Source organism: Leiobunum rupestre, chromosome 9, assembly GCF_980474605.1.
Source record: "Leiobunum rupestre chromosome 9, qqLeiRupe1.1.hap1, whole genome shotgun sequence".
NCBI classification, from domain to species: Eukaryota; Metazoa; Arthropoda; class Arachnida; order Opiliones; family Sclerosomatidae; genus Leiobunum; species Leiobunum rupestre.
Genome location: NC_143392.1, coordinates 37,048,124 through 37,073,174, shown reverse-complemented (window position 1 = coordinate 37,073,174; position 25,051 = coordinate 37,048,124). Strand labels below are relative to the sequence as shown.

At 36.8% G+C, this 25,051-nt stretch overlaps 1 protein-coding gene across 1 annotated transcript in view; it reads right to left on the bottom strand.

Annotated features, from left to right (window-relative positions):
• LOC149927330 (long-chain-fatty-acid--CoA ligase 5-like) overlaps nucleotides 1–10,860 on the bottom strand; it is a 29,237-nt gene extending 18,377 nt beyond the window's left edge. Inside the window, exons 1-7 of the mRNA XM_090158102.1 lie at nucleotides 10,515–10,860; nucleotides 8,898–9,015; nucleotides 5,212–5,279; nucleotides 5,044–5,145; nucleotides 4,886–4,985; nucleotides 3,144–3,316; nucleotides 3,041–3,076 (exon numbers count right to left, since the gene is read on the bottom strand). Of these exons, the coding sequence (XP_090014228.1) occupies nucleotides 3,041–3,076; nucleotides 3,144–3,316; nucleotides 4,886–4,985; nucleotides 5,044–5,145; nucleotides 5,212–5,279; nucleotides 8,898–9,015; nucleotides 10,515–10,658 (741 nt within the window). The 5' untranslated portion in view covers nucleotides 10,659–10,860. The remainder of the gene's footprint in view (nucleotides 1–3,040; nucleotides 3,077–3,143; nucleotides 3,317–4,885; nucleotides 4,986–5,043; nucleotides 5,146–5,211; nucleotides 5,280–8,897; nucleotides 9,016–10,514) is intronic.
• Between the last annotated feature and the right edge of the window lie 14,191 nt (nucleotides 10,861–25,051).

Here is a 25,051-nt window from a genome sequence, read left to right as displayed (position 1 = left end):
ACGAAACCAAGCATTTCCAATAAACTGTTTAGCTAAGCGAAGTATTGCGAATAAACTGTTTCGCGAAACCAAGCATTTCCAATAAACTGTTTAGCTAAGCGAAGTATTGCGAATAAACTGTTTAGCGAAACCAAGCATTTCCAATAAACTGTTTAGCTAAGCGAAGTATTGCGAATAAACTGTTTCACGAAACCAAGCATTTCCAATAAACTGTTTAGCTAAGCGAAGTATTGCGAATAAACTGTTTCGCGAAACCAAGCATTTCCAATAAACTGTTTAGCTAAGCGAAGTATTGCGAATAAACTGTTTAGCGAAACCAAGCATTTCCAATAAACTGTTTAGCTAAGCGAAGTATTGCGAATAAACTGTTTAGCGAAACCAAGCATTTCCAATAAACTGTTTAGCTAAGCGAAGTATTGCGTATAAACTGTTTAGCGAAACCAAGCATTTCCAATAAACTGTTTAGCTAAGCGAAGTATTGCGAATAAACTGTTTCACGAAACCAAGCATTTCCAATAAACTGTTTAGCTAAGCGAAGTATTGCGAATAAACTGTTTCGCGAAACCAAGCATTTCCAATAAACTGTTTAGCTAAGCGAAGTATTGCGAATAAACTGTTTAGCGAAACCAAGCATTTCCAATAAACTGTTTAGCTAAGCGAAGTATTGCGAATAAACTGTTTAGCGAAACCAAGCATTTCCAATAAACTGTTTAGCTAAGCGAAGTATTGCGAATAAACTGTTTAGCGAAACCAAGCATTTCCAATAAACTGTTTAGCTAAGCGAAGTATTGCGAATAAACTGTTTAGCGAAACCAAGCATTTCCAATAAACTGTTTAGCTAAGCGAAGTATTGCGAATAAACTGTTTAGCGAAACCAAGCATTTCCAATAAACTGTTTAGCTAAGCGAAGTATTGCGGATAAACTGTTTAGCGAAACCAAGCATTTCCAATAAACTGTTTAGCTAAGCGAAGTATTGCGAATAAACTGTTTAGCGAAACCAAGCATTTCCAATAAACTGTTTAGCTAAGCGAAGTATTGCGAATAAACTGTTTAGCGAAACCAAGCATTTCCAATAAACTGTTTAGCTAAGCGAAGTATTGCGAATAAACTGTTTAGCGAAACCAAGCATTTCCAATAAACTGTTTAGCTAAGCGAAGTATTGCGAATAAACTGTTTAGCGAAACCAAGCATTTCCAATAAACTGTTTAGCTAAGCGAAGTATTGCGAATAAACTGTTTAGCGAAACCAAGCATTTCCAATAAACTGTTTAGCTAAGCGAAGTATTGCGAATAAACTGTTTAGCGAAACCAAGCATTTCCAATAAACTGTTTAGCTAAGCGAAGTATTGCGAATAAACTGTTTAGCGAAACCAAGCATTTCCAATAAACTGTTTAGCTAAGCGAAGTATTGCGAATAAACTGTTTAGCGAAACCAAGCATTTCCAATAAACTGTTTAGCTAAGCGAAGTATTGCGAATAAACTGTTTAGCGAAACCAAGCATTTCCAATAAACTGTTTAGCTAAGCGAAGTATTGCGAATAAACTGTTTAGCGAAACCAAGCATTTCCAATAAACTGTTTAGCTAAGCGAAGTATTGCGAATAAACTGTTTAGCGAAACCAAGCATTTCCAATAAACTGTTTAGCTAAGCGAAGTATTGCGAATAAACTGTTTAGCGAAACCAAGCATTTCCAATAAACTGTTTAGCTAAGCGAAGTATTGCGAATAAACTGTTTCACGAAACCAAGCATTTCCAATAAACTGTTTAGCTAAGCGAAGTATTGCGAATAAACTGTTTCGCGAAACCAAGCATTTCCAATAAACTGTTTAGCTAAGCGAAGTATTGCGAATAAACTGTTTCGCGAAACCAAGCATTTCCAATAAACTGTTTAGCTAAGCGAAGTATTGCGAATAAACTGTTTCGCGAAACCAAGCATTTCCAATAAACTGTTTAGCTAAGCGAAGTATTGCGAATAAACTGTTTCGCGAAACCAAGCATTTCCAATAAACTGTTTAGCTAAGCGAAGTATTGCGAATTAACTGTTTAGCGAAACCAAGCATTTCCAATAAACTGTTTAGCTAAGCGAAGTATTGCGAATAAACTGTTTCACGAAACCAAGCATTTCCAATAAACTGTTTAGCTAAGCGAAGTATTGCGAATAAACTGTTTCACGAAACCAAGCATTTCCAATAAACTGTTTAGCTAAGCGAAGTATTGCGAATAAACTGTTTCACGAAACCAAGCATTTCCAATAAACTGTTTAGCTAAGCGAAGTATTGCGAATAAACTGTTTAGCGAAACCAAGCATTTCCAATAAACTGTTTAGCTAAGCGAAGTATTGCGAATAAACTGTTTAGCGAAACCAAGCATTTCCAATAAACTGTTTAGCTAAGCGAAGTATTGCGAATAAACTGTTTCACGAAACCAAGCATTTCCAATAAACTGTTTAGCTAAGCGAAGTATTGCGAATAAACTGTTTAGCGAAACCAAGCATTTCCAATAAACTGTTTAGCTAAGCGAAGTATTGCGAATAAACTGTTTAGCGAAACCAAGCATTTCCAATAAACTGTTTAGCTAAGCGAAGTATTGCGAATAAACTGTTTAGCGAAACCAAGCATTTCCAATAAACTGTTTATCTAAACCAAGCATTGCAAATAAACTGATTAGATAAACCAAGAATTGCGAATAAACTGTATAGTTAAACCAAGAATTGCGAATAAACTGTATAGTTAAACCAAGCATTGTAAATAAACTCTATCTAAGCAAAGCATTACAAATAAACTCTAGCTAAGCAAAGCATTACAAACAAACTGTTTAGCTAAACCAAACATTACAAACAAATTGTTTTGGTAAACCAAACATAAACTGTTTAGCTAAACCAAACATAGCAAAAAAAACGGTTTAGCTAAACCCAGAATTGCAAATAAACTATTTAGCTAAAGCTAACTTTGCACATCAAGTTTTCAACTAAAGCCCACTTTGCGAATCAAGTTTTTAACTAAACCAAGCTTCTTAAAACGACAATCCTTTAAGTACTCACCGAAGTAACTTTCTTGGGTTTGTAGATTCCAGCTTTCTAAAAGGGAATGATAAAGGTGAAGTTTTGCCTATTTACACTCTTTGCGATGAAGAGGCATATTTACCACCACTTCGCTGAACGAAAGCACTTCAAGTCCGGCACTTTGAGCAGCCGTCCTGATTGACGCGGGTGGATTTTCCGCGTACACCAGGTACTTCAACTTTGGGAATTTTGACTTATTTTTAATGACAAAGTTTGCTTTGTCCTCCGTGTCGCAAATGAATATAGGGATTTCGGCTGATGGAAAGTGATCAGGAATTGATGCTTCATTACTCCATTTCACAATTCATTTGATACTATAGTTCACGACATAAGTCTATAATTACGCTCCATAAGTGTGTCAGTTGAAATAAAGAGATTTTTTACTCAGACTGTACTGCAGATGGCGACACATAACACTAGGGGTTTTCCCCGGTTTTCCCGTTTCTATAAGTATTCGCGACCGAAAACTATCGCGACGCCCCCTTTGGTTCGCCATTGAAACCTAGATAGGTAGCGGCTAAAGCAGACGCTATTAGTTTTTCCTCGTCGTTATTCGTCAATAGGCGATATTATAAAGTCAGATATGCTTGCTCAACTTGTTAAAATGGGATAACGAAATAGTACAGTTAAAGCCTACGGATGAATTCATAGGCTCTTTGGTGGGAAAGCTAATGGAAGCATGGTGGAAGGTGGCCTTTCCCATTAAAACAAGAAGGCCACGTTACTTTATTATATCGCCTATTTGACTTAATATATAATGATACTTGCATTTTATTATAATAATTATTATTATAATTTGCTTATATTTTGATAATTTTATTTAAGAAAAAACGTTCTTATGGCTATTTAATTTGTCTCACTTAAAATCACTTGTTTTGAATTCAGTCACTAAAAGTCGCCTTTTCAAAAATTAGTAATTTTTTCAGGATTTTTGCGTTTTTAATATTTTTATCTTAAAAAATATTTTTTTTTAACTATTTAAAAACCCAACTGAAATGAACTCCGGGTGTTTTAGCGACAGAAATATCATATATATATATTTTTTTACATCCCGCCAATTACTATTTCTGTAGTAAGTGTAGTTTGTTCATTTTGGCGCTGCAGCTGATACTTGCATTTTAATATAATTTTTCATCGTTTATTTAAGTAAAATCGTTGATATGGCTTTGAAATGTGTTGGTAGCAGACGCTAGATCATAGGCGCCACCTCGGAGAAGCTAGCGCAGTTACGCTACCCTTGTCAGCGTTCACTATGACGACAAGACAAAGATTATCTTGGTCATCACCAGGAAAGGTTAAAAAAATCTGGCAACGCTTTAAAATTTTATCGTGCTAAACAGGGGAGTCAATGTAAACAAACTAAACTGCGAAGCCGAGGGTTAAATAGTTTCCTTCGTTGGATTTCCCCTAAATAGAGAGAGTATACCAAGCGTTTTTGAATTTCTTCAAATTTGTTTAGGGTTTAGCTTTTTTATCCCTTTCCATAATGGACTAATCTACTTATTCGCTAATTTTATCATCCTTTGCATTGCAGTCCATAGGTGGTTCCTTTTAACATAAATTAATTATGTCTTGTTCAACTTGTTAAAAAGTTCCACGCGCTCCTTGATATTTTAGCGTAAACGTCTCGCGCATTTTCACTATTTTAGGGAGCTCGTGCGAAATCGCTCGAGCCATTTTATACTAAAATATCAAGAAATTTTTAACAAGTTGAATAAGACATGAATAGAGTTTACGTTAGCGTCTATTGGTTATCAGTAAAAGACAGGGAAACGACACACTTATGTCAAAACTAGTTATGGACTTATGTTATCCGTTCTTTACTTTGTTCAATGACGAAGGAAACGGCATCTAGGGGCATGTGATTGTAGAATGGGACAATCACCGATGAGTAGATTGTAGTGGCCAAGAAACTCAATACGTACTAATCGAGGGAATACGATCAATAAATTGGAATATTTAGGCTTACTCAGTTATATTACTTCTTTGCGGTTTCTGCAGCTGATCCCGATGAGAGAGTTTTGTCCCGCAGGGCAGCCCAACTCTTGGAAACCCGACCCAACGACCACGGCGCTCTCCCAAACCTATTAATCTTATTATTACGCACTTACAAATTACCCGTGTCCTAAATGGATATGTTTACAAATTACCTCGGAATACTTCATCCATTCGTATTTCCCCGTCGCGGGGTTTCTGGTTCCGAGGCATTTACCGTTTTCTGAAAAGATAAAGAAATAACCATTAGCAAGATCATTTTATTGACAGCTCAGCGAAGTCTTAGTTTTTTTGCAACTTGTTTGTCAGTTACAGGCCCAGAAAAGTATATCCTATTTCCAATTTCTATTTTGCCCCATCTATATTTGTAACGCAAATTTCTTCTACGAAATTATGAGAAACAAATTATTTTATGGTACCAATATGATTAGTTTGTCTGCTTAATTATTTGTAGTATATTAATATTTAAACAAAAATTATGTCATATATTGAAATGTTAAGATTCAATAGATGGCGCATCGTTGTGTATCAGCCTATTTATTTGTTCTATCGTAATTCTCGTGCTGAATGTCATAATAGTTCGAATAGCGGTGGTTAGATGGCGCAAAACGACGATGGTAACAATATGATTAGTTTGTCTGCTTAATTATTTGTAGTATATTAATATTTAAACAAAAATTATGTCACATATTGAAATGTTAAGATTCAATAGATGGCGCATCGTTGTGTATCAGCCTATTTATTTAGTCTATCGTAATTCTCGTGCTGAATGTCATAATAGTTCAACTAGCGGTCGTTAGATGGCGCAAAACGACAAAGGAATATTTTCCCTCCGCCAGAAGCCGACTGCGCTTGGGACGAGAGGGTTGAACTTCGTCACACGGCCGAGAAAGGTCCGTGCGCTGCCATAAGAATGATATTTGGATCCATGTTTTACTAGAACCTTTATTTCTTAGTGACGCGAACTACACTACAGAGAATCAATGCCGCATTAAGGATTAGGCCTACTAGGCACAGGCCTATAGTTCCCACAAACAGAAGGCCCCGACCAACGGCAAATTTTTATTTTTTGTGTACATGAATTTACATTTAAAGGTCTACGGTATCGTTGGAAACATTGGAATTTCATGTAGCTACTGGCAATCCGTCACGTGATTATGTAGTCCCGCCCTCAAAATTTAAACGATGCCATCTAGGAACAACAAACACAAGGAGAACGCAGCTAGCCTTTAAACACGCTAACGCAGTGTTGTGTACTAATTTCATTGGACGAGCCTTTACGCTGAACGTTTTACGGAAAGGGGGAAGACAATTTCCGTATTTTCCCCTTCCGACGGCAGCAGACGCTAAAGCGTCTAACCAATGAAAAATGTACGCGAGAAAATGCACGACTTTTGACGGGTTGCGTTCTCCTTGTGTGTTTGTAGCTCCTAGATGCCATTTTGTTTCACTTTTTTTAATTTAAAATTAATATTTTCCGAGGTATTGAAAATTATTATAATTAAATGTTACGAAAGCCAGATACGTTATGTTTGAAGATGTACAGTGCAGTCACTGTTATTAGAGATAATTAAAATTTGCGAAGTTTATTCCCGAGAGGGGAATGTTTAAATGGCGCCAATGGCGCCAAGGACCACTGCCGTAACAAGACTCATTTTGATAATTAAAGACAGCAAGCATGAATGGTACTAACTAATGCAGAAAGTACTATTACATCAAAATACGTTGAAGGACGTGTTCTAATTAATTTTAAAATTTTAACGAAGGATGATAATTGCCGTGTAGCTCAGCAAATGTAAGCGCATTTGATGATGGAATATGGTAGAAGCAGTTACGATATTTTTAAAACGCCGATCAAACTGATATTAGAAGTAATAATGAGAAAAAGCGTTAGAATTTTAGTAATTTTATATAATCTTCGAATCACAGTAAAATTTAACCCGTTGAAACGTTGAAAGTATTTGAATAATAATAATAATGAGCTAGGCTAATACCATAAGCCTATCATAAGGTCCTCATAAGCAAAGGTGTAGGCCAAGTTTTGGACGATCACATACCCGTTATTAAGAGGTAGATATTCAAAATCTGCACCTCCTAGTGGCTACGTCCTCAACTATGCATTTCTGAAATAAATTTCGCGAAATGCATTATGAATGCGCGCAAGTCATGCGCGAACGATGTTAAACCTAGAACCGCGCGGGATAAATCTCCGCCGCGAGCACCGTAGCCAAGGCTTATTCGCAATTTTATCGCTTTAAAACTTAAAATTAACACTTTGCAAAATGATTCATCAAAACCTAAAAACTTTCTATTAGAAATAAGAGTTTTGTTTCTGAAGGTATTTATTTTTCAAATGTGAGATTTAGACGCGTTTTGCGTGGAATTTATCAACCCGAGCGTAAGAGAATATTTTAGATGTAGAAATTTTGAAAAATAAGGTGTCGCTACGTTAATTTTCTTCTCGCATGGACAATGCCGTAAACATGGGGCTCTTGATAGACCTTTACTTATGGGGACCTTATGATAGGCTTATGCTAATACCTAAGGTACCACCTTAGGCCCAAGCCAGCTAGTGACTTTAAACGCACTCTCGCAAACTCAAAATTTGTGTTAGCGTCGAATTTGGGACTACTTATTTTCTTTCAATTTTTTCCATTAGATAGTAGCGCCAATGAGAGTAGCGCTGTACAGCCAAAGGTAGCGGAGAGAGGATTTTCAGCCCCCTGGAGTGACTGATTTCTAACTCTTTGGGGCATATAGTTCATTCCTTCCCACATATACTTTTACTCTAAGGTTCGACTTTCACAATAAAGATTGAAGTGAGATTGGAATAGCTCGTAGCGATAGACTCCATCGCCATCTCTTTTTAATAAAAGAACTAAAAGCTACCTATGTGAGAAAATTGAGCTGGCGAGAGTGCGTTTAAATGTCTTGAAATCAGTTGCCCGGGTACCTACGAACTTCATTTTTAAATTTTCATATTTTAGCCACTCTGGTAGCTCTAGAAGCCATTAATTCTATATCCAAATACATACAAAACTGTCAACTATTGTCTAAGCGATAAGACTGGGATAATATGGATCTGTGAAAGCACCACTGATGAATTAGAGATAATGAAGGACTAGCGTGTACAAAACAGCTAAATCAAACACAAGCATCATCAGCGTTGCTTGCCAGAAGGGAAAATATTCGAAACATTACGCTTACAAGCAGTGTTTTCATGAAACAACTGGTTACAATCAATATTCTTTTGTGGTCTAAGATCTTTGTACATCACCTGTCGCAGATTCAACTAAAGCAGAGTTGCCACACGTCAGGGAAAACAGGGAAAAGTCAGGGAATTTAAAAATGGGCCTTAAAAGTCAGGGAATTTTTTTAAAATTTGTAAAAATTCATGGAAAAGTCAGGAAATTAAATTTTATCTTGGCACTTTTTGAAGGTAATTTTACTATAGATTTTTGACAAATTCTACGATTTTCATTTATTTCCTTGAAAGTTTGGCTAATTTTTTCAACATTGAATAACCTTTTTGCTGAAATACAAGTCCATTTAAATTCATTAACTAATAAAAATAAAATATAAAAGAACAATTTTGGCCTTAAAAAGTCAAGGAAAATCTCTTAAAATAATCAGGGAATTTGAACCCTGAAAAGTTTAGTTTGCCTAAGATCAAAGTGTAGTAGTAACCATATCTCGTAACGCCTATTAAAAGTGGATAGATCTATAATTACATACTCTTGTAATCAACGTTGGTAGACAGAAAAAAATGCACTCATAATCATAAAAGTGTCCAACTTATGGTGATTACGTTATGTTAACGTCTTTGTGAAGTTAAACTCACCGGATAGCTTCCATCCGTATTGAAAGACATCGTAGACGGTCTTGGAGTCGTTTTCGAATTGAACGGACTGATTGGGATCATCCGGGGTTTTGTGATGGACCCGAATTCTTTCTTCTCCCTAATCAGAATTCGTTGAGAATCATTTACGAATATTTCCTAAGGCTTACTAGCTATCAGTCAATTTGAGCCGTAGCCGACGGCTGCAACTCGGTAACCTACAAGTTTCTTATCACTCCGAAGAGATTTAGGGCATTAAATAATTATTTTTCTCTGTAACCTTCGAGTACATACCTTGAAATCGGCTGTTCGTTTGACCTTGGCATATTAATGGATTATGATTATATTTTAAAAGAAGATTTAGAGGTACAAAACATTTTATTTAAAATTCATTAAGGGGGTTCAATTTTCTAACGTTGTAATTATCTTTTAACTGTTTTATTTTATTTTATTTTATTATATTATATTTTATTTTCTTTTGTTTTGTTTATTTTATTTATTGTAATGAGTCCTTGAAATTTTGTCTTTTTATTTGGGTGGTTTTTAATGTGGAAATTCTTTTAAAATAACTTTATTCGCTTCTGCACGCGTCCTCTCTACACGTTTTCATGCCATGGCTTAACCTATCTAAAGTAATATGGAAATTATACCATTTTAGTTTAATCATAAGTTATATAATGGATATAAGTATAAGGTTTAGGCCAAGGCTTAACGAAAATTATAGAGTTGTTAATTTTCCGGAAAAATTTCATCAAATCGGAAAAATGAAAAATTGAAACATATACCTGTAACATTTTAAGGGTTTTTAGTCTAGGATTCGATAAAATTAGGAGAAAATTTAAATTTGCGAACAATATTCGGCTAATTATGGAATGAAAGTACTTTTTTTCCGGAGAAATACGGAATATTTTCCGGAAAAAACGCCTCGGTAATTTTCGGGACAATATTCAGAGCGGGATATTTTCCACGGACGCTTTTCCGACTTACAACTCTAGAAAATTATAACACTTTCAAAAGTAACAATACAATAGCGCTAACAAAAATTACAGAATTATCAAATCAGAATGTAAAATAAACTTTACTTCTTCATTTCTGAATTTAGTCATTTTGAAATTTGGGATCTAAACACGTTTTGCCATCAAAATAACCAGGCAGTGAAGAGTTTCCTGTCCCGAAACATTAGCTTTGAATCTTCTTCGTTCAATGTCATACTTATTAACAGGGTTCATACAGCTATTGGAAATCCGATGTCCCTGATATTTCCAGTTTTTCCCACGGATATTTCCCAGATTGAGAGAGTAACTCATTTCATGATTATAATTTAAGTTGAATTCGTTCAGTATTTTAATATAAAAGAATAATAATAATAATCAGCTAGGCTAATACTCAAGGCAAGAAATAAAGTCGAATATTTAATAAGAAAAACTTATAGAAGTAAATTTGTATTCATTAGGGCAAACTTTCTGATTTTTACAAAAAAATGGGAATTTCCTTGACTTCCCTGATATTTCCAGGTTTTCAAGGTTTTCCAGGACTGTATGAACCCTGTATTACTTCTACCTTACCTATTTTATACCCTAGAGCGTGTCAACATTGAATAATTGAAATAACTGAACTTACTGGTAGAATTTTGGGTTGCCTATTGTAGTGGGTCGACAAGGTTCTGACAGCGGCCGGAAGGGTTTGAAATGCCGCCGCCTGTCTTGGTTTAATTAACCCAGTCAACCATAAAACTTGTCTCTTAACGCACCTCTGGAACATCATTGCTAACCGCGCTGACGCAAATCCACTAACACATGAATTTTGATTTTGAAATCGATGCCTGTACTCCAATTTTCACAGAATCCGTTATCTGCGCGAATAAATTAATAGTCTTTGTTTGATGAACAATAAAAATAATTTAATTCGCGAACAATAAGCTTTTATATTTAATATATTTTTGGGGCAGTTGCCAAAATCTTTTTACTTTAACCAACTTTAACGGCCGCTAAATTTATGACCCTCGTAGGAGATGGTTAGGGGAGAAAAGATTTTTCAACTAGGTTCAGAAACCTCTACTTGGTGATAATAAAGAGATATAAAGAACGCACTCTCCCCTCCAAGAGAACCAGTTTTATCTCGGAAATAAATATGATAATAATTATAAATCTATTACGTAATTACATAAAAAATATTAGCCGAAGGGAAATTTAATTTGGAGAATTTATATTTAATGTTTTTCCTTGTGTGTGTCACTTACAAGGAGACATCCCGAAGTGTAACCCACCGATCTTGTTCAAACTCGGGGGATTGGTAGACGTTCATGAATCATGAAAAATCCTAAAGGGAATTTATTCAATGGGCAAACGTTTTGCCATGGCAACGAAAAATGTTTTTGACAACAAAAAATTGAAATTTTCCCATTGAAAATAACATGGGATTCTGACTGATTCCTAGGGCCCCCCCTGTGAAAAATTTAAACAAATTTCCAAATTTTGAAAATGCCAAAAAAAGAAAAAAGAAATAAAACTTGACAATAAAAACGTCAAAATTGATCAACTTTTGATCAATTTGAGGTCAAAATCCCATGTTATTTTCAATGGGAAAATTTAATATTTTGTATTATCAAAAACATTTTTCGTTGCCATGGCAAAACGGTTGTCCATGGAATAAATTCCCTTTAGGATTTTTTAAGTTACATGAACGTCTACCAATCCCCCGAGTTTGAACAAAATCGGTGTATTACACTTCGGGATGCCTCCTTGTTAGTTTTACGCCTGTATTTTTATATACAGGGTGTCTCAATTTGCTCGATCAGGCCATTTTTCTCAAAATTTATTTATGCTAGGGTTCGGCGGGCTAATTTTGCTAATAGGCCTATCCTGTCTAATACCATTTTATTAATGGAATTTTCACTGTAAATCCTTAAATTAAGAAAAAACTCTATTGTTGCTTTTTGTTTACTTAGATAGTTTTAAAAATTTAGGAACATTCTTTGCTTATATCAAAAGGTAACTAATAACCATTTTAGTACATTAGAAATTTTCAAAGTAAGACATCAAGGCATGAATCTAAATAATAAAGTGTGCTACAATAGGCCTTGGCAAAATTTTTATCAATTAAAATAACCTAGTTTTATAAATAACAGTATTTTCTAATAAATTGATTATAATTAATCAATTAATAATAATAATATAATCAGCTAGGCTATTACCCTGGGCACCACCTTAGGCCCAAGTCATCTAGCGACTTATTATGCCTGTTATACAGGTGTCCGGGTTACAATGCGTAGGAGGGTGGTGGCAAGCCAACAGCTCCCAACACTAACTATTACCGTTAACCTCAACAAGTTATTATGGGAAGGGGAAACCGAAGAGCTCGGTGGAAAACCACTTAAGCCAGTGAGGATAAAACTTGCAAACTCAACGCAGAATGAGTAGTTCCGAGTTTTCACCAAGTGCCACAAGTTGGGATCGAACCCGGTTCCTCTTGCTGCGAGGCGGAAGCGCTAACCACTCCGCCAGATATACTTATTAGTTAAATAAAATCAATTAATTAAAGTTGTTTGGCCGACCGTAACCGTCGAAAACCACAGTCAGGGTACCATGAGATAGTATACCAAATGTGGTCGACCTAAGTTGAAAACTGTAGATTCCTATAGCGGACAAACATATACAGGGTGTCTCAATTTGCTCGATCAGGCCATTTTTCTCAAAATTTATTTATGCTAGGGTTCTGAAATTTTCAGGGTTTATTTGTTAGGTATGGAAGGCTTTGGTTACTAAATTTCAGAAAAATCGAACGATTTTGTGCCGTTTTGGAAAATTTATTTTTTCACCGGTAGGTGTCACGCAAAATGTTCAATAGAAAAGTTGTAGGGCATAGTCGAAAGTGTAAAAATAATTTTGGTTCGGTTGAAAAAGACCTATTTTTCACTGAGTTTGGAGGTCGGGGGAAAAAACAAGTTGTACTAACGTAAACAATCGTACATTGAGGCTCTTTCCATGAGCGCACCCAGAGCGACCTTTCGGTGTCGACGCATCTGAACGGTCGTGGAAACTGGTTAGTGCGATAAAAGTGGTCGACCTTCTTGGCACGACAAAAGAGGTGTTCCGGGGAGAAAATATCGCTCCTTTTTGTTTCTTGGAAACGGTCATCGCATCGTTCTCACGACATTTTGGGTGTTTCTCTCCTTATTCCTTCTATACTCGGTGTGCCTCTTAGCCAATTTCCGAATTAAAAACAACTGGTAAATCTAGTGCTTCTAATTCCTATCTGAACATATCAATCCGTTATCTTTTTCTCACAATCTGAATTATATATCCAAACTGCTTCACTAATTTCACCGTCAAATTTACATTTATATGAACGTATAAATTTGGGGCGTAAGCGTAAGTCAAATTAGTTTGGGTGAAAGTCGAGTTTGACTTAATCCACCGCATTGGTCTAGAAAGAAGATATTAGGATAAAGTGCCAGTTAGTAGCACTACAAATGGAGCGATCTACTCATCAGTGGGGGTTCGATTCGACAATGGAAACAGGCGGCGATATCGCGTCGCGTAATTTTCATGACCGTTCAGATGCCGAGACACCGAAAGGTCGCTCTGAGTGCGCTCATGGAAACAGCCTAATAATCACAACACACATGTACATTTATTTTAGGGAACTTATGCTTTCAGCTATGTAGTTAATAATCAGATCTGCAAAAAGTTATTGTTAAAGAAAATTATTACGTTCAACACCTAATTAGACAAAGTAGACAAAGACCGCGTCTTCCATTTCGACGTGGTTACGAGTAAGATCATCAAACAAAGATTTGTAGACCAAAAATTACGCTTATTTTTCTTTTGTTGTTTTTTAACGTGAAATATCAATTGTCCGAGTAGTATTTAAAGCGTTTACATTTCAAAGTTAAAACATTATCTCAGCTTGGCCGATTGTTGTCTAGTATGCCTCTTTACACTCGAGATCAGCGCGCTCATATGCTCAAATTATTTTACGGAGAAGGTCGTCGTAATGCTACTCTAGTAAGTCAGTTATTTAGACGAAGATTTCCCAATTGCAGACCAAGTCATACGACGGTTCTTAGAGTGGTCCGCGACTTCGACAACTGCGGTAATATCAATCCGAGGTTTCGTGGTCGTGGTCTCCAGGACATCGACATGGGAAACACCATACTTGCCTACTTCGTCGCCTATCCTCGAGCGAGCGTCAGGACTGCCAGCTCTGACTTAGGGTTGGATCGAAACTACGTTTGGAGAACACTTAAAAGACTCCATTTTCATCCTTATCGAGCGACACTTCACCAAGGACTGCATGACGGTGATAGACAGCGCCGACTCGACTTTTGCAATTGGTTTTGCCTCATGGCTGACGCACACCAGGATTTTCACGATCAACTACTGATGTCCGACGAATGTTCATTCGGAAGAGATGGGCCTTTCACCCGTCAAAACCAACATATGTGGGACTACGAGAATCCACACTGGGGATTTCCTCACCGCCACCAAGTGCAGTTTCGCTTAAATGTGTGGGCTGGTCTGTTAGTGGACAGAATTATTGGCACGTTCTTCCTGCCAAATCGTCTGAACGGTCAAAACTACTTGGAGTTCCTTCAAAATGAAATATCCAACGTGTTGGACGACATTCCTCTGGCCGAGTACAGACGCATCTGGTTCCAGCAAGATGGGGCGCCACCTCACCAATATCGTGACGTGGTTGCATATCTAAACGACGAGTTTCCTGGAAGATGGATCGGAAGAACTGGTCCTGTTCGTTGGCCTGCAAGATGCCCTGATCTAACACCACTCGACTTTTTTCTTTGGGGATTCGTAAAGGACTACGTATACCAAACACCTGTGACGAGCGTTGAAGATTTACGACAACGAATCATCGAAGCATGTCGCCGGGTGACTCCAGAAATGGTTCGGGGAGCATTTCGCAATATGCAACATCGTGCATATTTGTGCATTGCATCAGAAGGTGGCATTTTTGAAAACATTTTGTATAGTCATTAAAAAACATTTGTCACTTGGGCTAATTATTATTTGTTTATTTTTCGAAATATTATAACTGAAATGCATGTTACCTACAATTCGTTAAAGGCTATTGCCTGCTAGTACAACTTGTTTTTCCCCCGACCTCCGAACTCAGTGAAAAATAGGTCTTTTTCAACCGAACCAAAATTATTTTTACACTTTCGACTATGCCCTACAACTTTTCTATTGAAACATTTTGCGTGACACCTACCGGTGAAAAAATAAATTTTCCAAAACGGCACAAAATCGTTCGATTTTTCTGAAATTTAGTAACCAAAGCCTTCCATACCTAACAAATAAACCCTGAAAATTTCAGAACCCTAGCATAAATACTGTTATTTATAAAACTAGGTTATTTTAATGATAAAAAAATTTGCCAAGGCCTATTGTAGCACACTTTATTATTTAGATTCATGCCTTGATGTCTTACTTTGAAAATTTCTAATGTACTAAAATGGTTATTAGTTACCTTTTGATATAAGCAAAGAATGTTCCTAAATTTTTAAAACTATCTAAGTAAACAAAAAGAAACAATAGAGTTTTTTCTTAATTTAAGGATTTACAGTGAAAATTCCATTAATAAAATGGTATTAGACAGGATAGGCCTATTAGCAAAATTAGCCCGCCGAACGATTCAAATTTTCGGCGTGAATCTCGAAATATTTGAAGAGTAAAAGACAACGAAGTACGCCACCTATTAGGCACCGGTTATACAAATAGGCATACCCCTGCTAGTAAATAAATAAATTGTTTATTTACCTTTCGAAACGTATAGATCCTCAAAGTGGCAGCTTGCTCTAAATACTGGGTTCCCCAGCTAGTAGTTCTTTAAATTCGTTAATTACAATATTAATTTTTTCGATTATTTAGATCAAGAATGTATTTATTTATATTCAGGGAGAATGAATATGTCGAGATTATTTTTAGCGTTTCTCCAATTCCAACCGTTGGGGCCCCGGTATGCTCCTCTGCTTTAATAAAATCAAATAATACTGCAATCTCATTGGTTCTTAAAAATTACGTTTTTCGAAGTGAGGACGCAAAAAATAAGTCCGCCTCCTTCGCCCCCCCCCCCCCTTAGCGTGACGGGGTTAGGGCCTCAACGTGTCCGTCGATAGTCTCGACATATTCATTCTCCCTGAGTATAAATATATACATTCTTGTTTAGATTAAGTTAAAATATTTAAATGTACACACCTTTATTATGGTTATTGTAGTAGATTAAATATTTTTTAAAGAATTAGGAGTGTTTTTCTTCGCTGGCTAAACTGAGATATCGTTCATGGGCAAACTGCCCATGTATCGTTTGAGCTTTTTCGGGAAAGCATCCAAAAGGATTTCTATAAAGCCCGCCATTTGGTTTATAACGAAAAACACGATAATATTTGAAATTCAATAATAAATATTACTTTGACTTAAATTTCTGGCGTCTAATTATTACTTTTTAATTTTACACAAAAGTTTTTCGTTTAATATAAGCGTTTATATTTGAAAAATTTCCTTTTTTAAAATTAAGCACGGTTATTTTAGTTATCCGAAATTTAGATAGATGGCAATAGCGGCACCATTTTCAGCGTTGCGTTGATATTATCTTTACCCCCTTTTTATTTTCGCCTTTCCGAAGCAAAATTAAAAAGATTTAAGAGTTCGGGTAATAGGTTAAGCTCCCGCTGTAGAACGCGTAGCGGGAATGTGTAGGAGTATAGACGTAGCTTTATTGAGCGCAGACTGTTTATTTATATTCGTCAGCTGTTCAAATTGGCTTGGCTAATGTCAACAAATTATTCGTCAGAGCATTTTGCATTTATTTTATAATGGGACGTATAATTTCCGTTTAATGACGCGAACCGGATTTTGAAACAGCGCCACCCAGTAGCTACTTCGTGAACTATAGTTGGTTAGCAATTTATTAAGGTTAAGGCTTAGTGAAATTTTTAGATTCTTGGTCCATGCTATAGTACCGACGACAATATATTATATATATTATATATATATATTATATATATATTATAAACTACTGATTTTATATTTAAGTAAATTACTTATTTTATAATTAGGGAAATTACTGATTTAATAATTTGGAAAATATCTGATTTTATAATTAACGAAATTACCAAATTACTTTTCCAGGTTAAGGATAAATGTAAATGATACATCAATATTTATGATATCCATTTTGGGCTGGGGCGTTTGATATCTCTGAAATTCCAATAATAGTAATTTCAATATCAATTTGGAAAATGGGAATTTGATATATCTAGGGCAAGGAAAGTAAATGCACGATCTATTTTATTTGAAATCTTAATTAAAGCAAGTGGCGGCTCCTGTCTATTTGCATTCGCTCGCACTAGATGTCGTTGGCGTATTTACCAAAACAAGTTGAGCAAGCATGAAAATCTAGCCTAAGAGATGTGGCTAATTGGGAGCTTTTCACGTTGATTGCCTTTTTGAAATCATGTGATTATTAACTAATTAATCACGTGGTTTCCTGAAGCCAATAGATGGCAGACAACTCGCCTTTCGTTTAAGTCCCCCAAAGGTGCTGCCACCTAGAAGCGCTTTTAGAAGTATTTCTGTAATTATTTGACTTGTTTTGATAATAGGATATTATCATAGATATTTAAGAAGACAAACAATTTATTTTATGGAACCAATTTTATTTTATATAATTAATTTAAGCAATTTTTGTAAACTTTTTAAATTTTTTTGATAGAACCGCCACTTGCTTTAAAGGTCGTATGAACGAGTTTGACATTTCGGCCACCAGGTTAAATAAATTCTACGGGTGGTTATTGCTAGTTACGTTAATAAACAAGACGTAGCGCGTGTTAACGGACGATTTTTAGATTAATACTAAATACTAATCAGCTCGGCTAATACCCAAGGCACCACCCTAGGCCTAAGTCATCGAGCGACTTTTGAAGCCATTAATTCAGGTGGCCGGGTTACAATGCGTAGGTGGGTGGTGGCAAGCCCTGCAAGCCACGCGATCGGGCCAACAGCTCCCTACACTAACTATTACCGTTAACCTCAACATGTTTTTTATGGAATCGGAAACCGAAGATCTCGGGGAAAACCCCTTAAACCAGTGGGGAGCGAACTTGCAAACTCAACGTAGAAGGAGTTGTTCCGAGTTTTCACCCAGTGCCGCAAGTTGGGATCGAACCCGGCTCCTCTTGCTGCGAGGCGAAAGTGCTAACCACTCCGCGACCCCACATTTAGTTCATACACCCTTTAATAAAAAACCTGGTAAATGTATCATTTGGACACATTCGTTGCGAAACTAGTATTAACCGTTGACCGACTTGTTTCAACCAAATAGATCGAAATAAATAAATAGATATATAACAAACGTATTTTATTTCTATACAGGGTTATTACAGAATGTAAATTAATGACGTATAACGGGGGGGGGGGGGGGCTAGTGTGTTTAGGGGTCATATCTCGGTGACTTGATGAGACACGAACAACTGGCCGGTATTCTGAAAAGGTCGATTTTGAAGGGATAGTAATGGTTCCAAGGGTCGAAGGTCAACATTCGGTGATAGACGTGTTTCTGAACGCACGAAGTGGGGAAACACGGAGGTACCATCGAGCAGGGCCTCCCTAAAGTGCTGCAAGCGTCCGATCGTAAGAAATAGAAGAGATATTCCGTTAATGGACATCCTGAGGATTAAAAAGAATGTCACTCACGAGCACGTCTCTATCCGGACTGTCTGGGTAAACTGCTCGACGTTGACGATAATCTTCCACAGCCCTTGGGAGTTCCTGGCTCTCAGCGGCTTCCAATACTTGACCTTAGTTTGACAGATGTAAGTCTCTTGGTGCGGGCTGCCCAGTCCGTCCACGGAATTCTGGGTATTGAGCTCGGCCATGTCGGAGTACATAGTTACGAATTGGGAATAGCGGGCTTGAATATAGGCTTTCAGCTCCACGCTATTTCATATTGGGTTCGTTTTATTTATATCTCGGGGGAATATGTTTGATGTAATTCACTTACCTGGGGTAATCGGGGTCGTTGGTGCATAGGTTCAACCCGCTGTAGTTTTTATACAGACATATAGGCGCGTTTGGGTCGATTTGGACTCCTGGTGCAGCACCAGCGCCGCTACCACCGCTGGGCCCGTTAGTTCCACCTCCAGTGGGTCCGTTGGTTCCCGGAATGAAATTGGGACTCTGGTCATCCTTGGGGTATTCGTCTCCGGAGATAATGCCGTCCTCTGGAGTTGGTTGGGAACCACTGTCGCTCGATCCAGTGTTATCATAGCCGGGTTCGTTTTCACTGGATGGTTTCCTATTTGACTCATCATCCGGTTCGTATTCACCTCCGTTAGAACCACCTTCGGGTCTTCCTCCTTGTTCGGACATTGGAGATTCTCCGTGTTGGTCATCAACGGCTATTGAAGCGTCGTCGTTCCCCGATGAACCATCATGCCCCTGATCTTGTTCGGTTCCCCCTGCACCCTCTCCTGGTGCGGGTGATCCGGAATCCCCAGCCACCATTGAAGGACTACCAGGCGCTCCCGTTCCCATTGATGGCTGTCCAGGGCCGTGTCCTGATGAGCCTGATCCTGTTCCACCGTGTCCTGATGAGCCTGATCCAGCTCCTCCGTGCCCAGAACCCGTATTCATTCCCATTCCAGGATGAGCCATCCCGGGTTGTCCAGATGGTGACCCGCTACTGGTTCCTCTTCCTCCTCCCGCGCCGTGTCCTCCAGGGACCATTCCTGGTCGCCCTCTAGAGGCGTCAACGGGAGGAAACGGTGGCTTAATTGACGGAAACAAAGGGCTCAAGATATCGGGGAAGGGTTCGAAGACGGGGAACTGAGGGTGAGGAAGCGACAAGTGGACGAAGTTGAACTGGCCCTTCTCCGTGGTTCCGGGAGCCGGATGCTTCGTGAAGAGACGATATCCAAATCCTTTGAAAGGTGAAGGAAGGTTCTTATTGGCGTCTCGCGGCGAGAGTAAAGCCAACACCTATCACGGAATAAAGCGGCATAAATTCTTATATCTCAATATCCACCATCTTAATCCTTACCACCGTGAAACAGGTGAGCAGGTATCCTTGGGAGCTAAGCGACTTCATTTTAGTTGCTAAACCGTGTTTGTGTTTGGAATTGAGTAAGGTACCTTGTCTTATATAGCCCATCTAATGCCCCCGCCCACCGTTTACAATACGACAGGCACCTGTACCGTATCCAATTCTCACTTGTTGCTGAGGTCTCATTGTGGTCCTAATGAAGGACCGTATACGTGGTCTCCCCCGATTAATTCGGCTTGTTTGGCAAATATTGTCCCCCTCTTGACTCCAAAGGAGAATTCGCTTTTAATTGCTACTCTCTCTCTCTCTCTCTCTCTCTCTCTCTCTCTCTCTCTCTCTCTCTCTGCCCCCCCTCGTGTCCATCCGCCCCCCTCCTCGGAACAAGACCCGCGCGCACCCGGTTCACGGTCCAATGACTTCTCGATTATCAGCTGAATTTGAATGCAACGGAACCAGGCTTCGACGGATTGCCCTCTGCCGTTACTCGCCACTAAGGTTAAAGTTACGGGGATTGGTACAGTTTCCGTTATTCGAACCTGCCCCTACCGTTATAGCCCTGAGACGACATTGTCTTTCGATTCACGCCCCTACTATATAATAATAGTTTAACGAGTGAAAACGATCCGAAGGGAGGCTAGATTGGCGAATGCGTTTTAAACTTTTAAAGACACTTTTCTACGCTCGTGTTAACATTAACTAGGTTGTTAAAAATGATATTGACACCCCTTGGTTTTTTTTAACATTCTTTCCCTCCCTCCGAGTAAGCCTCTATTTTCATTGAAATGACTTGATTTACTTAGCAATATATTTAATACAAGCATTTTCATCGTTGCGACACAGTCTTGGAACTATTGAACGGTGCAGTGTGTCAACGAAGCTATTTTTGATTTTTTTTATTGGTTAAGGAATATGGCCTATTTTTTGTTTGTACGAGAATTTGGCAAATCGCCTTTTTTGTTAATTAGTTTGGGGTAAGTTTATGCAAATTTGAAATTGAAAAGATTGACCGATTTATAATCAATTTATCAAGATGGTTACAACTTTCAAGTGACTTGGAATGTTGTAAATACAATTGTACATACAATTTTGTTAATTTTCCGGAAAAATTTCCTGAAAATTTTAGTGTTGTGAATTTTCCGGAAAAATAAAATGCGGAAAAATTTCCGAACTGCGGAAATTTTCCGCAAATCGGAAAAATAAAAAATTGAAACATAAATTATTTTTTAAGGATTTTTAATGTTTTCAACTTTTTATCAAAATAAAATGTCTAATATCAGTAAACATACTACAAAACATTAATAGTGTTACATTGTTAATCAGTTTAAACTAGTCTAGAAGTTTAGTTTTACTTTCATATTCGAAAAAAATAGTTGAAAATGCCGCTTTATTTAAATATGCAAACAATGTATTAGACTAATCATGGAATGAAAACGTTTTTTATTTTTTTTCGGAAAAATACGGAAAATTTCCGAAAAAAAGGCCTCGGTCATTTTCCGGAAAATTTTCCGACTTACAACACTAGTTGTAAATACAATTTTGTCGTGTAATTTATTAGTATAAAATTTCGGAACAAGAAAAATATCAGGATAGTATTAATTTTTAAATAAACCTTTTCGTTAGGATCCGTTTGGTGTCGTGAAAGTGTTTTCTATTTAACATTTTTGATCAATTTGAATATTTTAGTAAGCGTTTTTATTGTGATAGTACTTTTTTTTAATTATAAAGTTATATTCACTTCACTGTAGAGCTTTTGATTTTTATCAAAAATTCAGATGTTGCGGTAATCCATTTTAACAGGTAAGTGAACCAGTTTAAACCTTTTAAATAATTTCTAGATGCGCCACTAAAATTAACGATATAGCTACCTGTTCATTTTCTTATCTTATAATAAGTATGACACTTATCACAACGCTTTCATAAGTCTTTTTCGCCAATGACCATATAAGTCATTATGTGGCTAAGGACTATAAAAGCAATTGACTTGGATTTACAATTATATTAGTTAGTTAGTTATTTTCAAATTTTCGCCATCAAACTAATTTGGCCGTAATTTCTCCAGCAATCATCGAAATCGTTCGGTGTCATACTTATCTTTTTATTTTACTTATGACTATATTAATTTGTCAAACGGTTATTTTGACCCTTTCTTCAATGATAAAGGCTTTAATATGCCCTTGGTTAGAGATCGGCGTTTGAATAAGAAATTATCCAATTATTTATTTTTATTCATAACCGACAATTATCCAAAAAAATCCGAAAAAACTGATTATTTTTATCTTAATTTTGCCAGTTAATTTATTTGTTCCGCCGATCTTTAGTCTTGGTATTTTCAGTCCTTTGACAATAAATAAAATTTGAGCAGTATGGAATGCAATGTTTCTACATTAAAAATTTAAAATCCAAATAAATTTAGTTTTTTTTGTAAGCAACTCAACAATGTTTCTTAATTTTCGAGGCCTTTATCAGTATATATAAATACCCGTTGAAATATTTCATTCTTAACCAAAAATTAAATTTAAAGAAATATAAATTTTAATCGATGAATCAATATTTCTGGTGGCGCGAGTCAGTTGATGATATAACTTGGTAGTTTTAAGCGAGCAAATTTGGTAGTGCTGTCTCCGCACTCTATTCTTACATCCATTGATTGGGCAGGAAGACCTTGAGACGTGTCTCCAGATGAAAGCGTCCCTAAGTCTGTATACACCTTTCTTTCCCAAAACAATGAATATTCTCTCTATTCTTTTTGGGCATAGCGCGGTGGGCGAGAACAAAACCAAACCAGGGGTACCGTGGCCTGGACACCCCCTCAATTTAATCACGGCTTTGCAAATTTGATTTTGACGCCCGACCAAGTACCCGAGACCTTTTTTGCCTCTCGCGCGCGCGATGGTGGGGGAACCCCCTCACTTTCGTTCTTTTGTTTAAAAATGAGTTGACACTTTTGTTTCCCAGTTATCTGTCATCGGTGTCGCGTTCTCAACCGCCAGAATAGAATTAATTCTTTCGCCCATAAAGAATCGGAATAAAAGAGTAGATAGTATATGAAGGATTGTTAGCGAGGCTACCCTGAGAATTTAAAGGTTAAAGGGGCTGTCAAAAACCCAGCTCATCGCTGAGGAATCCGCTGCAAATTCCACTAACGCGTTTCCCTCTTGCGGAAAAATGGATTTCATTTTTCCTTATCCGATACATCTTGTTTTAACGCGCTTCAGTTAATTTGTTGAATATTAGTAGCAATTTATTGATAATGAGGTAGTTTTATCCACCAGATGTCAGGCTGCTTTGTACTTTGGCTTTTTAAGGTTAATATAAGTAATATAATTACTACTCTTTGTAGGGAGTTAATTTACTCATTTCTTAAATATTATAAATGATCCACTTTCTCTGATCGGCCAAATTAATATTTTGCTAGCGTGGGGATGTTATTTCCTATCGATTGACGTATCCTCTTTAAGCCTAACGGTGGAAGAGTTATGAACAGTACGGTGACATCGACGGCTACGCCATACGTGAAACTAATACACACGAATCCCAACGGAAAACAAAAAACTTTATAGATTTGATCATTTTTATTCTTATTTGTAGGTACCGAAAATCTTTAGTATCAGAAGTATATAAAATGTATCTTTCGAGAGAATTGTCAAACTAGGATGTAAGCAGGAAACATGTTCAAAGCAGTTTTCAATGGAAGCGATTTTACATCCAAACTGCGGATGCATACGCAGCTTCAGGTGCTGAAAATGTGTCGAGTACATTACCCCGCCTCACGATGTAAATGTCAAATCTTACCTGTGTTTTAATTTAAATTAATATTAGCAATAAAGCGAATTAGGTACTTCTCTATAGGATGTATATTGCGTATTTATATCTAGGATATATTGGATACTTCGCTCTAGGATATATTGGATACTTCTCTCTAGGATATCTATATTGGATATTTCTCTCTAGGATATATATATTGGATATTTCTCTCTATAGGACATTTATTGGATACTTATCTCTAGGATGTATGTTGGATACTTATCTCTAGGATGTATATTGGATACTTCGCTCTATGATATATATTGGGTATTTATCTCTAGGATATATTGGATACTTCGCTCTATGATATATATTGGGTATTTATCTCTGTAGGATATATACTGAATATTTATCTCTATAGGATATTTGTTGGCGAATTTATCTGTATAGGATATTTGCTGGATATTTATCTCTATAGGATATATACTGGATATTTCTCTCTATAGGATAGATTGGATACTTATCTCTAGGATATATTGGATACTTCTCTCTAGGATATATTTATTGGAAATTTCTCTCTATAGGACATTTATTGGATACTTATCTCTAGGATGTATATTGAATACTTCGCTTTAGGATATATTGGGTACTTCGCTCTAGGATATATATTGGATATTTCTCTCTATAGGATATTTATTGGATATTTATCTCTAGGATATATTGGATACTTATCTCTAGGATATATTGGATACTTATCTCTAGGATATATTGGATACTTATCTCTATAGGACATTTATTGGATACTTATCTCTAGGTTGTATATTGGGTACTTCGATCTAGGATATATTGGATACTTCGCTCTAGGATATATTGGATACTTCGCTCTAGGATATATTGGAGACTTCGCTCTAGGATATATATTGGATATTTCTCTCTATAGGATATTTATTGGATATTTATCTCTAGGATGTATATTGGATACTTCTATCTTAGATGTATATTGGATACGTATCTCTATGATATCTTGGATACTTATCTCTAGGATATATTGGATACTTCGCTCTATGATATTGGGTATTTATCTCTGTAGGATATTTACTGGATATTTATCCCTATAGGATATTTGCTGGATATTTCTCTCTATAGGATATATTGGATACTTATCTCTAGGATATATATTGGATACTTATCTCTAGGTTATATATTAAATACTTATCTCTAGGATATATATTGGATCCTTATATCTAGGATATATATTGGATTCTTATAGCTAGGATATATATTTGATATTTATCTCTAGAATATATGTTGGATACTTCTGTTAGTATTTTAGTACTCAATTCTAAATCCGTTAT